Source organism: Scardinius erythrophthalmus, assembly GCF_964197995.2.
Source record: "Scardinius erythrophthalmus genome assembly, chromosome: 25".
NCBI classification, from domain to species: Eukaryota; Metazoa; Chordata; class Actinopteri; order Cypriniformes; family Leuciscidae; genus Scardinius; species Scardinius erythrophthalmus.
Genome location: NC_138245.1, coordinates 23,518,485 through 23,531,455, shown reverse-complemented (window position 1 = coordinate 23,531,455; position 12,971 = coordinate 23,518,485). Strand labels below are relative to the sequence as shown.

General features: G+C 37.4%; 1 protein-coding gene across 1 annotated transcript in view; it reads left to right on the top strand.

Moving 5' to 3' along the window:
• arhgef10la (Rho guanine nucleotide exchange factor (GEF) 10-like a) overlaps window positions 1–12,971 on the top strand; it is a 120,363-nt gene that overhangs the window by 37,577 nt on the left and 69,815 nt on the right. The window contains exons 12-16 of the mRNA XM_081357683.1: window positions 1,396–1,512; window positions 2,822–2,914; window positions 5,457–5,627; window positions 11,523–11,668; window positions 12,406–12,578. Of these exons, the coding sequence (XP_081213809.1) occupies window positions 1,396–1,512; window positions 2,822–2,914; window positions 5,457–5,627; window positions 11,523–11,668; window positions 12,406–12,578 (700 nt within the window). The remainder of the gene's footprint in view (window positions 1–1,395; window positions 1,513–2,821; window positions 2,915–5,456; window positions 5,628–11,522; window positions 11,669–12,405; window positions 12,579–12,971) is intronic.

Here is a 12,971-nt window from a genome sequence, read left to right as displayed (position 1 = left end):
CTGGGTGTCATCGATCTCCAATCCAGAACTTTTTAGATGTTTAATAAAGACTGCTAGATCCTTGCCTCAAATCTCTCCTTTGCCTGCAACAACCCGTGACAAAATGAGCATTGTCTGCTTCTCTGCTGGCAAGCTGTATTTCAGGTACTAACAGTGCTCAGTTTACTTAAAAAGCATGGCCAATTACTATAAGTGAGGATGGCTGTCTCTTAGCAAAGCAAGCATGCTGGCACCATTGGGCTGCAGGGTGTCCAGTGGACTAATGAATGAGGTTTCTGTAGTGACCCTCCTCACAGGCAGCATTCATAAGCTGCTCTCATTATTCTTCTGTTAAAAGAGTGCGTTTGGCCCCTCTGACCTGCTTTTATTGCATAGCACTATTGGTCTTTGTAATGTCCCTGGAGCACAAAGCAGTACCATAGAGAGAACACTTACAGCTGAAGTTGCACTGCTGTGCCTTGAAAAGCAGAAAATAGACCCACAAATCACATGACACACATCATATTGCATCAGTTTACAATTTTTTTCTGTTATTGAGTACATATGTACACACTGTGTGGCACATTTGCTAAGGTTGAACTGCAGACACAGATAGCATAATTTATTTGCATGCATTGTCTTTGTTGTTTCAGCACCAGATTTATTATGCAATTCAGGTAATGGCACAAAGAAAATACCCAAATAGGTTTTTTAAAATGCAGAAATTGTACTTATCCGCTCTGTGCATGCTTGGTTATGACAATATTTTGCCATGATCAACAGAAAACGTATACAGACGCCTCTTATTAATAAAATTCAGTTAAATAGCTATTCATAGCACATTGCTAATAGTTTGTGCACTGAAATACTGCACGCTGCAAAGTGCTTCAACTGTTTCGTGAATTTGCCCTGCATGTGTGTTTGTTGATAATAACATCTTTACCCATGTGTATCATTTCCTGCCGTACTTGGCGGCCCCAGAGGGAAGGTACAGTTTGACAGGGGTTAACGTCTATTTGTGGCTCGTTAATGTCCTCTCCAAGTCCTGCGAGCACTGCTGCTGTCAGCAGGTCTGTTCAGCTTCAATCAAAGCAGAGCGAATGGATGGCTGCCATTTTGCCTGCTCTAAAACACCCGGCAGTAATGGACTGTCAAAGATGTTTAGGTCCCTGAGATGGCAAACAGTGCTGCTGCACTGCATAAATACCACACTAAAATTACTGTTTACTTCCATCCCTTTGCCCTTTAATCACCTATAGAGTGGCCTGCCCGCCACAACAGCAAAATTTAAGAGCAGTCTCAGCTCCGAAGGAGGAACTGTACATATTGAGAGATGCTGAAACAATGCAGAAAATGAACATAAAACCAAGTGAAATGTGATTTATCTAAACAATCTTTTCTCTGCATTCCCCATAGTTCTCGAAGTCCATGGTGCTAGATGTATATAGTGATTACGTCAATAACTTCACCAATGCCATGGCCCTCATTAAGAAAGCCTGCATGTCTAAACCAGCATTTCTGGAGTTCCTCAAGGTAAGAGCTGATATTTGCTGCCAATAGCCCTAAATCACCTCTGTCCATTGCTGAGCTGTGCTGCTGTATGGATTATTGACTTCTTTCCTGTAAATTTCCCTTTTGCACGGCAACAAATTATATTGGGAAGTATGTTTTCTCTTGTTGAAAATGTTTTTTTCGATAACACTTTACAATAAGGTTCATTATTTAACATTAGTTAATGTATTAACTAACAATGAGCAATACATTTGTTACAGTATTTATTCATCTTTGTTAGTGTTAGTTAATAAAAAATACAGCTGTTCATTGTTTGTGCATGGTAGTTAACAGTGCATTAACTAAAGTTAACAAATACCACCTTTGATTTTAATAGCGTATAAGTAAATGTTGAAATTAATATTAACTAAGATTAATATGCTGAAGATGTATTGTTCATTATTATAGCCTAGTTCATGTTAACTATGGTTAACTAATGAACCTTATTGTGAAGTGTGGCCATTTTTTCTTCTGCAGAACATAACAAATATGTTTTTTTAAATTTGTGCCCGGATACTGTGAAAGTCAATGGATGTCAGTGATGTTTGGATCGCACTCACTTTATTTTGTCTCTCTGCAATGGCAGCTTTTTTTCATATAAAAAAGTTAAAAACAGTATAGAAAGTTTTTTATTAACGATTCATTCTCCAAAAAGTCTTAAAATCTAATGCAGTGTTGCTTCTCATGTAATTTGACCTTTGTCAAAGATTTTTCCACATTTTAACTGAAAAATTAGTCACAAAGAGTAATTATAAACACGAGAAGTCATTGGACATTCATTTTAATAGCTTCGAGGTTAGTCTGAGAGTGAAAACATCTTCAAGCCACTTGTACTCTAATGCTGAAAATATCATATCTCTAAGTGTTGTCAAAATATTCCGCCTTTTAAATATGAGATTGAGGTTATCTGTTCTTTAAAGTTACATAAAACACAAAATATGTGTGGTGTTGTCATGACAACAAATTTTCACTGTGACTGCAATCTTTGACATCTGTAAAAGCAGCTGAACTCGACATACACAGTTGACCGTAGTCTAATATCCCTGCTTTGAAACCTGCTGGAGGGCTTTCAAGTACACCTACTCTCTGACAGTGCGCAGTCTAATGACCACCACAGTCTGCTAGCAGGCACGAAAGAATCAATAGTATAATGCTAACCTCTACCCACCTCTCTGACTCCCTTGAGTGTCAAGATTCTTCTGCTCTGTATGTGGAAATGACCTTACACATGATCTACCCTTTTCTTTTTCTATGATTTTCTCTCAATGGGCATTTGTTCTTACTTTTGCAGAAGAAGCAGGCATCCAGCATTGACCGCATAACCCTCTATGGTCTGATGGTGAAGCCTATTCAGCGTTTTCCTCAGTTCATACTCCTCCTGCAGGTCAGTATTTATCCATAAACTGTTCACACAGAGCCGTTGTTCAGAGTACTGGAGGGGACACGCTCCTTCAAGTAACTGGAAATTAGTTGCCATGCAAGTTTATTAGAAACTGAATGACTGGCTAAGACCATGCCAGTTCTTCTGGCAGGCTATTGTCTCAATAGTTTACTCTCCCCATGACTCACAGCCAGCCATGACTTGGCATTGGGTGTGTACCATGGACTCCAATGTCTGATGTTTATATAGAGAACATGAATAAACCAAAAACAAGCATGAACTTTGCTTGAATAAAAGAGGTAGTTTACCCCAAAATGTTATTCTGTGAAACCCCAAATCATTTTTTTAAAATAATATACTTGTCACTATTTTCCATGTACTGTAGACCTTATGCGCCAGAGAAACAAGGGCGCCGCCATCTTTAGAATATTGTCTTTTAACTTCCGTTTTTGCGGTCGCTCTGTATATTTTTATGGCGCTGCTGTCCAGGAGTAATTAGCTTTTGAAGTGGATTTACTTAATGTAAAGTTAACGAAAGTTATCATGAGGACTATAATGTTTAAAGCAGATGACTTAACAAATCTCAGTCAACCAGGAAGATTTTAAAACGAGCCGTTCATTAATAAACACGCAGAATCGCTGTGAAAATACAGACTGGAAGTCAAAAGACAATGAGCGCAGCGCTGAAAAGGGGCGGGGCTACATAAGGTCTATAGGGCAAAAATGAAACATCACAAAAGTGTCAATGATTTGTGCACTATATTCCAAATATTCTGAAGCCATATGGAATTCATTAATTCATTTTGAAACTTGACACATTATTCCCCAATAGTTTTCAGCATATAAAAATGAACGGTCATTGCATGTTTCTACATTTCTCCACTTGTGTTCCAAAGTCAAATGGGTTTGGAAGACATGCGACTGAGTAGATTATATTGTAATTATTTAAAAAAATAAAAAAATAAAAACAATTCAAATATCCAATCTGTCACACACACAACTTACATGCTAAAATATCAGAGAATTATCTAGATCTATTTCAGAAATATCTTCAGCCAACGGGTCAACCAGTGATATGTCATGAATTTACCATATTTCCATCGCCAAACTGTTTGCACCACCGTTTTGCTTTCTCTCATGTCCTTCCTTCACTTTTGTTCGTTTCTACGGACAAGGAGCAAGCGAGGAAGTCAGTGCTGAGCTTTCCCATGCGAGAGGAGCTGTGGCACTTCATTTCATACCTCAGTAGGCATCGATTATCTGTGAATTTTGATTGATAAGTTATGAATGTGAATACGATTTTTTTTTTCTTCAATGCTCTGACTTTAGAGTAGCTGTGTTTAATCACACATTAAACAGAACAAGATCTGATGACAGGCTGAGAGCTTTCTTTTATCTGCTTTCTATTTTTAGTGGCCTAAATCAACCACAAAGGGACACATTTTACTTGAAACATGAAAAGAGATGTTAAGCAGAATGTCTAATCTGCCCTTTTCCATACAGTATGGCTGGTATGTTAAACTTACTTTAAAAGGGCCAAAATAAACACCATAAAAGATTCATAAAATAGTGAAGTTTGTGCTTTTAAGTAATTTTTAAGTAGTAAATAAAAAAAAAAACAGTGGCGTTTGACATTGGTGACATCAAACCTGACACTATTTTGTACTGAAATACTAAGTGCATATGAATTATGCCTCAAACTAAACTAAAAAATAAATAAAAATCCCTGTGAAAATAAAGAGAACCAAAAAAATCAAGATACTATATTGTCTATAAAATCTCATTATTAGTAAATTCTTCTTGTTTTAAGTATGTTTGGATATTGTTACTGAAAATCTAAAAAAACAAGACAAATTTCTGAGAAAGTAACTTTTTTTGCAGTATAGTATTTGAGGATTTATTGACTAGAAATAATATGTAGAAATAAAAATATAATTATTTCCATTATAGAGATTTTTCATTTACCTTTACATTTATCACATCTCCATTTTAACTGTACAGCAAGGGTGTTATGAATGCAATACTGGCATTTTGTCTAGTTTAATTGTGTCTGACTCAAAGTTGTCCATTTTAATGACTGCTGATATGTCAGTTTATGCTATGAAACTAGATTTTTTGAATACATTTTTGAATGAAAATAGTGAGCAAAATGTTTGTGTAAATGTCGCCACTGTCTATTCGCTCTCCACTCTTTCTCAGAGAGAGCTTGTGAATGATTTTTGTTTCAGTCCACAGCTCTGTGGTAATGATTCCCAGAGAGCTGGCAACATGCTTGTCTCCTAAACATGAGATGTACTGTTATTCTGAGCCTCTTTTCTTGCTGTTGAGTGGGAGTAAAGGTATTGGCAGCTTTAAATGAATGCTAATAGTACTATACAACATCACAATGGCTAGTCTGTTGTCTGTGGTAGAGGTGCAGTCATTACACTATGCCATTAGCTTCCTCAAATGATTATTTGTGCTTCTTTTACTTATTCACTTGGTGTTTTTCTTCCATCCTCACTCTCTTATTGCTGTTTCATTCATTGTCTCTCTCTGTCTTTAGGACATGTTGAAGAATACTCCCACTGGCCATGTGGACAGGCTGCCCTTACAATTGGCTCTGACTGAGTTGGAGACCCTCGCTGAGAAACTCAATGAGCAGAAAAGGGTGGCTGATCAGATCACTGAGACGCAGCAGCTGGCTCGCTGTGTCAGTGACCGCTCTCTCAGCAAGGTGAGAAAACACACATATGCGCACAGTTACTCTGCTGTTATAGCAGGATGATGTTGCCTTGATGTAATCACAACAGTATAATTCCTAATCCCAAAACCATTTCATGGTTTCATTCTGACTTCCCTTTTCTTAGACATTTTTGCAATTACTTTTCACCAGCTGGTCCCAAGGTCATTATGTTCACACAGCTCTCCTAGCAGAGAGCTACAGATGTGGTTCATCACATTAACTATGGGCATGTCCCCCTTGCATTTGTCAACCAGAAAGTGCCACAATGCTTTTTGTCTTAATTTTGTCACTTTTTTTTTTATTTTTTTTTATTTTGTGAAATGTCAGAATATTTTTCATATACGTGTTTTTTTTTTCCTGAAAGAAATTAATACTTTTATTTAGCAAGAATGCATTAAATTGATCACACAGGACATTAATGGCATTCTATTCATCAAATAATTCTGAAAAAAATAACATCACAGTTTCCAAAATATATTAAGCAGCACAACTGTTTTGAACATTAATAATAATATGAAATGTTTCTTGATACCAAATCAGCATAAAGGATTTCTGAAGGATCATGTGACTGGAGTAATGGCTGCTGAAAATTCAGCTTTGCCATAACAGGAATAAAAATGGCGATCAGTTCTGCATTTTCCACAATTAATTCTGAGCCTCCAAAGAAGTTCTGAGAAATTTGAAGTTTGTGTGTGTGAAAAAGAGAGAATGAAAGGGATAGGTTTTCAGTTAATAATGTTAATACTAGCTTGTCTATTATATTATTCATCATAAATATCTTATTTAGTGTTACCTTCACATTGTGACTAAACCTCAGGTATGCACTGAATAATAAAGTCTACAAATGCCCCATTTTTTGTCCAACACGACAGCCTGTGGGAAGTCTCTGACTACTTTTTTTCTTTTCTTTTCAAAGCTAAACATTGCAAATATTACTGCAAGGTCTTGCTTAGTTAGGTTTTGCCATTAAAAAAGTATTGACCTAAGAACCACTTATATATTTTCAATAAATCATGTTCCCATTCACTCCGGTGATGAATTTTAAAATTAATTCAACTAAATTCTAAAAACTTTTAAATTTTTAGGCATTAAAGTTCTAATGCCAATGCCTAATGCCAAAATGTTTTCTTTGTTCACCAAGTAATTTACTGGTCAGGCATTATTGTTATGGATTTGAATTTGATGGATAATTTAAATATATTCTGTAATCACATTTTGGCAATTTATTAATTCCGCCGTCACATCTGAGCACGAAATGCTGCTTGGATAGTTTCAAGATAGTTAAAAATAATTAATAATACAACAATAAATTGTTCATGTGTTTATTCTTGTTAGATTTTTTTTTTTACTGATTATGAACACAAATTAATCATGACAAACCAAACTAATTGTAATTGCATGAATTATACCATTGATGAAAACAAGCTTATACCAAGGTATTTTAGGCCTACAATTCTAACATAATTTTTCATGAAAAATCATGATTGTATTTTTTTTTCTCAAAAGTAAGGTTAATGTAAGCAGTAAAGAAATAAGCAGAAAAACATCAAGCACAGGGTTCACACTAATTTTCAAATCAGTTTTGAAAGTTCAAATTCTAAAGTTCAAATAAATCATTCTGCTTTTTCCCTGTTAATGTTCTCCGTTGAAAATAATTTATAAGAATGCTTCTTGTTTGCTGACTGCCTGTTCGCAGTACAGCTGCTGTTAATTAAATTTTGAATGTCAAATTTGTAACCGTTGCATTTTTTGGCTGCTCCTCGCTGATTGGCTGCTATTTGTGATAAGCCACGTAATTAAATTTTGAATGTCAAATTTGTAACCGTTGCATTTCGTTAACATTGAAATATAGGCCAATTTCTACTTCAGATAATTTTTTTGCTTTCTGGGAAACTATGATAATAATATTCCTACTGTTCAGTCAAATCAAATCTGTTATTTGGCTTTTAGTGACATGCTTTTTAATTCTATATGAAAGCAGTCCGTAACTTTTGGCGCTCTAGCGGTAAATAAACAAAATTGCAGGCGTCTTGGTACTGTGCAGAACAGGTACTGTGCTACTCCGCAGCGGTGCCGAGTGCCAACTCGAACCAGTCAGGGGCCGTTCACATATCGCGTTTTATGCACGTGCAAATTCGTTATTTCAAATGTAGGCGCGCGGCAAGCGCGCTCATAATAGAAGTGACGTGGTCGGTTGAAAACATCTCAACTTTTCAGAATGCCGCAAGCACAGCAGGTCATGTGACAAAAAACAGCCGATCAGCTTCAGCCTTTCCGGTGGGTGGTGTGGTAAGGGACCTGGATAATGGATAGGGGGCACTGGCCCAAAAAAAGTTGAGAACCACTGCTCTAGAGTCACAAATCGTGAAGGCAATTGTAGACCTTGCTTAACTAATAATCTAAGAATACCGAATATAATTTAATAACGTGTTATTACACATCTAATCTTACTTTATGCTCACAAGGCCACTGCTGGTTTCTATCTCCTGACAGTCAGCCTTTAAACATGCTGCCAAGTACTGTACCTGGACATTACAGCTCACCCTGAAAATAACCAACTCACCTCTTCCGTTATCTCTGGCCTGTATTTTTCTTCATGGAATCATCAGCGAGCAATGATGTCTGAATGCATGGCAGGGGTGTTTCTCTTCCATTACCATGCTCATATCACAGGCCAGCTGCTGCAAATCTTAACAAATGCGTTTCTGAATAAGAGGAATTAGAGAGTAAATGAGACACTTAATTGGAAAGTCTAAGTTGCTCTCAGTATCTCTTGTTTGGTTCGCTTGCTTTTGCTTTCTCTCTTTATCTGTCTATATCGCTGTGTGTCACGCCTCCCTCTGCTGCAGTCATTCTCTCTCTCTCTCTCTCTCTCTCTCTCTCTCTCTCTCTCTCTCTCTCTCTCTCTCTCTCTCTCTCTCTCTCTTTCTCTCTCTCTCTCTCTCTCTCTCTCTTTCTCTCTCTCTCTTTCTCTCTCTCTCTTCATCTCACTCTCTTCATCTCACTCTCTTCATCTCACTCTTTTCTTTAGTCTGCATCTCTCTCATTTTATCCCTCTTTTGGACTCTTCTTCTGAAATCCCAGAATGCATTGCGAGCTTAGTGAAAAATGTACTGTCCCATGTACTGGACACTGCTTTTACTGTATGTATTGTGAGCTTGTGCACGACTGTGCAGTGGCTCCAATCTTACCTTTTTTTTCAGGGATTTCAGCTGCATTCCAATGTGAAACAGTCAGTTCCATTACCCCATATACACGCAATGAAATATTCATCGTCTGTCTCAGACTATCTGAGTTAGTAGGCCAGCAAATATAGTATGGTGCACAGGCTAAGACTGCAGCGTCTCCCTGTCGCTCTTCAGCAAGCATATCACATACACCTCTCTCTCTCACACACACACACACACACACACACACACACACACACACACACACACACACACACACACACACACACACACACACACACACACACACACACACACACACACACACACACACACACACACACACACACACACAAACATCCATCCAAACTTACAACCCATTTCAGTCACAATCTCAAGTCTCTGAAAAGGATATCTGTCCTTTCCGACAACATTCTGTTTGCTTCGTCAGCCTTTAGGGGGCGCTCTTACTATATAAAAACACAGAGCCTGGAGCATGCCTTCTGACTGACTGAAGGTCTAATTTTCAATGCATTTTAACAAAGGCCAAGCAGTGTTGCCAATTCCCTTTGGATCCGGCAACTCATTTTGTGTGATGCGGGCTACAGAAGCAGATGCATTATTTATAAAACTACTCTCCTGACTGATCAAACACCAACACGCAATATTTATTTGAGCCGCTGGACAATGTGTTTCACTGCTGTGATGCCGCTTATATATTATTGCTGATGTAATGAGGATGAACTCTGGGACTGTCTCCTTACACAAAAATATTTTTTCTTCCCCATCTTGTTATGCATTCAGGATAAATATACCTGGTTCTTCAACCAGTGGCAGATTTTTGCTGTTCTGTTTCTGTGATGTTAGTGGTGCAGAAATTGCACACTTTAAAGAGATAATTCACCCAAAAAGGACAATACTGTCATCATTTATTCACCGCATGCCCAAATCGGAAAGATTTGGATCACAAAAGAAGCATATCTCAAAATAGATTTTTTCAAGAATGTCCTACAAGAATGTCCTACAGGTTTGTAAATGTATAAGGGTGAGTAAATGATGACAAAATTTTCATCTTTTTAAAGGTGAACTCTGCTGGAGTTTGAGTTACATTCAAACTTGAATGAACGAACGAATGAATAATGAGCTATTTTGCAAAACATTTTTTTTCAAATGTTGTGTTTATCATGCATAAATAGCATTTTTGTGCAAATGAAAGAAGGGTTGTAGTTAGATGACTGTAATTTGTGAATTAGTTTAGTCACCTTCAGGCTAGCTCGCTGTAAACAATAATTACATGTCATAATAACAGTTACAGAGCAGTCAAAAAGGCATAAGCAACCACTGGGAAAGTTACTTTTAAAAGTAATGCATTACAATATTGCATTAATCCTTAAAAAAGTAACAAATTGTGTTAGTTACTTTTTTATGGAAAGTAATGTGGTGTTATTTTTTGCGTTCCTTTTTCTCACCTGTGCTGGACTTGCTTGTTTGTTTTCTGATAAAAACAAAACAAAAGTAATTTTTTTGGCAAATGTAAAGGCCTTTTCACGGCAAAAGTGAATTTAATAAGGCTCAGGCTGAAAGAAGTGCAAATCCATGCCTGTACAACAGAGGCCTTTTAGCTGGGCTGTTATTCTGGATAACACAATAATAGGATGCTGGAAAATAAAGTCCAAGACAAATGTGATGTTTATCTAAAGTCATTTTTGCTTATTCGTATGGTTGAATTGGGTCATCAAATGTCAGCAGCAAAGACATTGGTTAATAAAGTGAGATTAAATAAATGAAGTGTATTTGTTATTTAATTATTGGAGGTTTGCGTAATTCTGAATTTGCATTTCACTGTTCTTAGTTTAAGGAATTACTGAATCTTTTTTTTTTTTTTGCAAGTGAGATGAGTGAATGCATGCTCACATTTAGTCTAGAACTACTTTGTTGTTGAAAATCCTGCATAGTGCACCTTAAACTTTTAAAACAGAAAATGTAAGTAAAATATTAAGGCTCTCAAAAAGTTACAATAACTGATTTTATGTGATTTTATAAAATTCACCTTATCACATTAAGTTCTTTTTAAGAAAATCCAGTATAACCTATGACCTGCTCCATCATTTTGAATCACAGAAACACATTTAGTTTTATTCTCTTAAAAGGGTTAAAGGGATTTTTATCAATTATAATTATTATGTTTCTTCTCCAAAGTGTTTCAAATATATAATTATCATTTAAATGTTTCCTTTTTACTTAAGTGCATAAATCTCAAAATGTGTTTCTCAAATTGATATCAGATTGATGGGGCAGACCATCTAAGGCAAAAAAAAATTCAGAAATTCTGCTGATTCAGAAAGGAGCTTTATTTGAAAGTACAGTTTTTATTCAGGAAAAACAGATATTGTTCTAAAATTAAGTATTTACATAATTAAAAAAACCTTTTGGAACACTCCTTTTTATAATGCACATTTAAATGTATGTAGTTTGTAGATGTAAGTCTACACTTCTCAATCCGATTTAAAAGGAGCATCTCCTTTAAAATTGGGTTTCCCCCAACCTTTTCCGCTTCAAATATACTGCCATTTCCAATCTTCTGTGCTGCCTTTCTGTGAACCTTCAAGTGTCTTTTACGCCACAATGTGGCCTCTAAGTAAGCGTGTAGCCATGTAATTGGTAGCCTCTATTTTGTAAGATGTACGTGTAATCAGTGTCTCCCCTGTCTTTTCTTCAGCTGCTGAACTCTGAGCAGAGCTCTTTGATCCTTTGCGAGACGCTGATTGAGACGGTGTATGGTGAACGAGGACAGGTCCTTAAGTCTAAGGAGAGGAAAGTCTTTCTCTTTGGTGACATGCTCATCTGTGCCAACATCAATGTCAAGTATGTGTCCAGGACAAGGTCGATTGACTTTCTCTTTGTCACTCCGCCCCCCCTTTAAGGCCACGCTGACTGATTGATTGCCGATCTAAATACAGACTTCTGAGTCTCCAGGAGCATTACTGTGATGTTGCCCCAATATTGAGGGGGTTAGCCGCTAATGTTTAAGGCACAGGACAGAATTGGGCAGAGTCAAATGGGCCTTCATTATCTGGGAACAAATAGCAGGGTGTTTAGATACAGCGACATAAATTATCTCCATAGATCACAGGCATAAAGGCGCTTCTCTGTTCCACCCAAATAGATTATCTATGACAGCTCCATTGATCACATCTCAGCAGTGCAAAAGGTAAAAAGCTAAGTGAAAAAGCTTGCGGTGATACTGAATCTCAAAGCTTTTGAGCTAGTTCTTCCACTGCAGCATGTTAGGTCTCTGTTCTACTAAAGTGTGGCTCGACATCGAAGATCTAAACGAGGTGATTGTGATTACAACAAAACATGAATAATAACAAACCCCCCCTCCCCCCGCCAACAGCTGGAACTCCAGACTTCCACAATGTACTCACGGTTGAACTGTAAAAAAAAGTTTTTTCGAAGTTGTAAATAAAAAATAAAGAGTATTGGGGTATGTTTAACAAGATTGCATTCGATTGAATCCTATACCAAATGATCTATAAGGATACTTATTTTTATGACTATGCAAATACATTTTGACATGTTGTTGTTCTTGTCACCACCAGGGGCCCCCCTGACATCAGCAGTCTGGTTCCAGTGGGTCCCAAGTATAGCCTGAAGTGGAGTGCCCCCTTGCAGCAGGTTCAGGTAGTTGAAGTGGGTCAAGAGGGCTCCCAATCTAAGGACACTCTTTACCAGCTTGGAGGCGTCAAGCGTTCGGGCGGCTCTACCGGACTGGGTAATGGCAATGCTGTTGGCGCTGCTACTTTCTAAACAATCAGATAGCATGCACACCTTGATGTGAGTCTCTGAGACATTTTGAAATAACTGTCCGTTTTTTGTGAGAAATGCAACTTTTTATGGCCTCAGATACAGATGAGTGTATCTCAGGTGAGGTAGATAAGAATAACAGAGGAATGGCCTATGCAATCTTATTTCACTGTCTGATAGACCACAAACATATTCAGCTTGCTGTCATCAGTCTTGCCGCATTATTTCCACCTCCACTTCCAATCAGAGAGAGCAAGTTCAGGAGATTGGAATCAGGACTGAACACTCTTACAAAACATTATTGTGTTTTGAGTTCGAAGACGAGGAGGAGGAAGAGAGCAATTGTGGGGCACCAAGATAA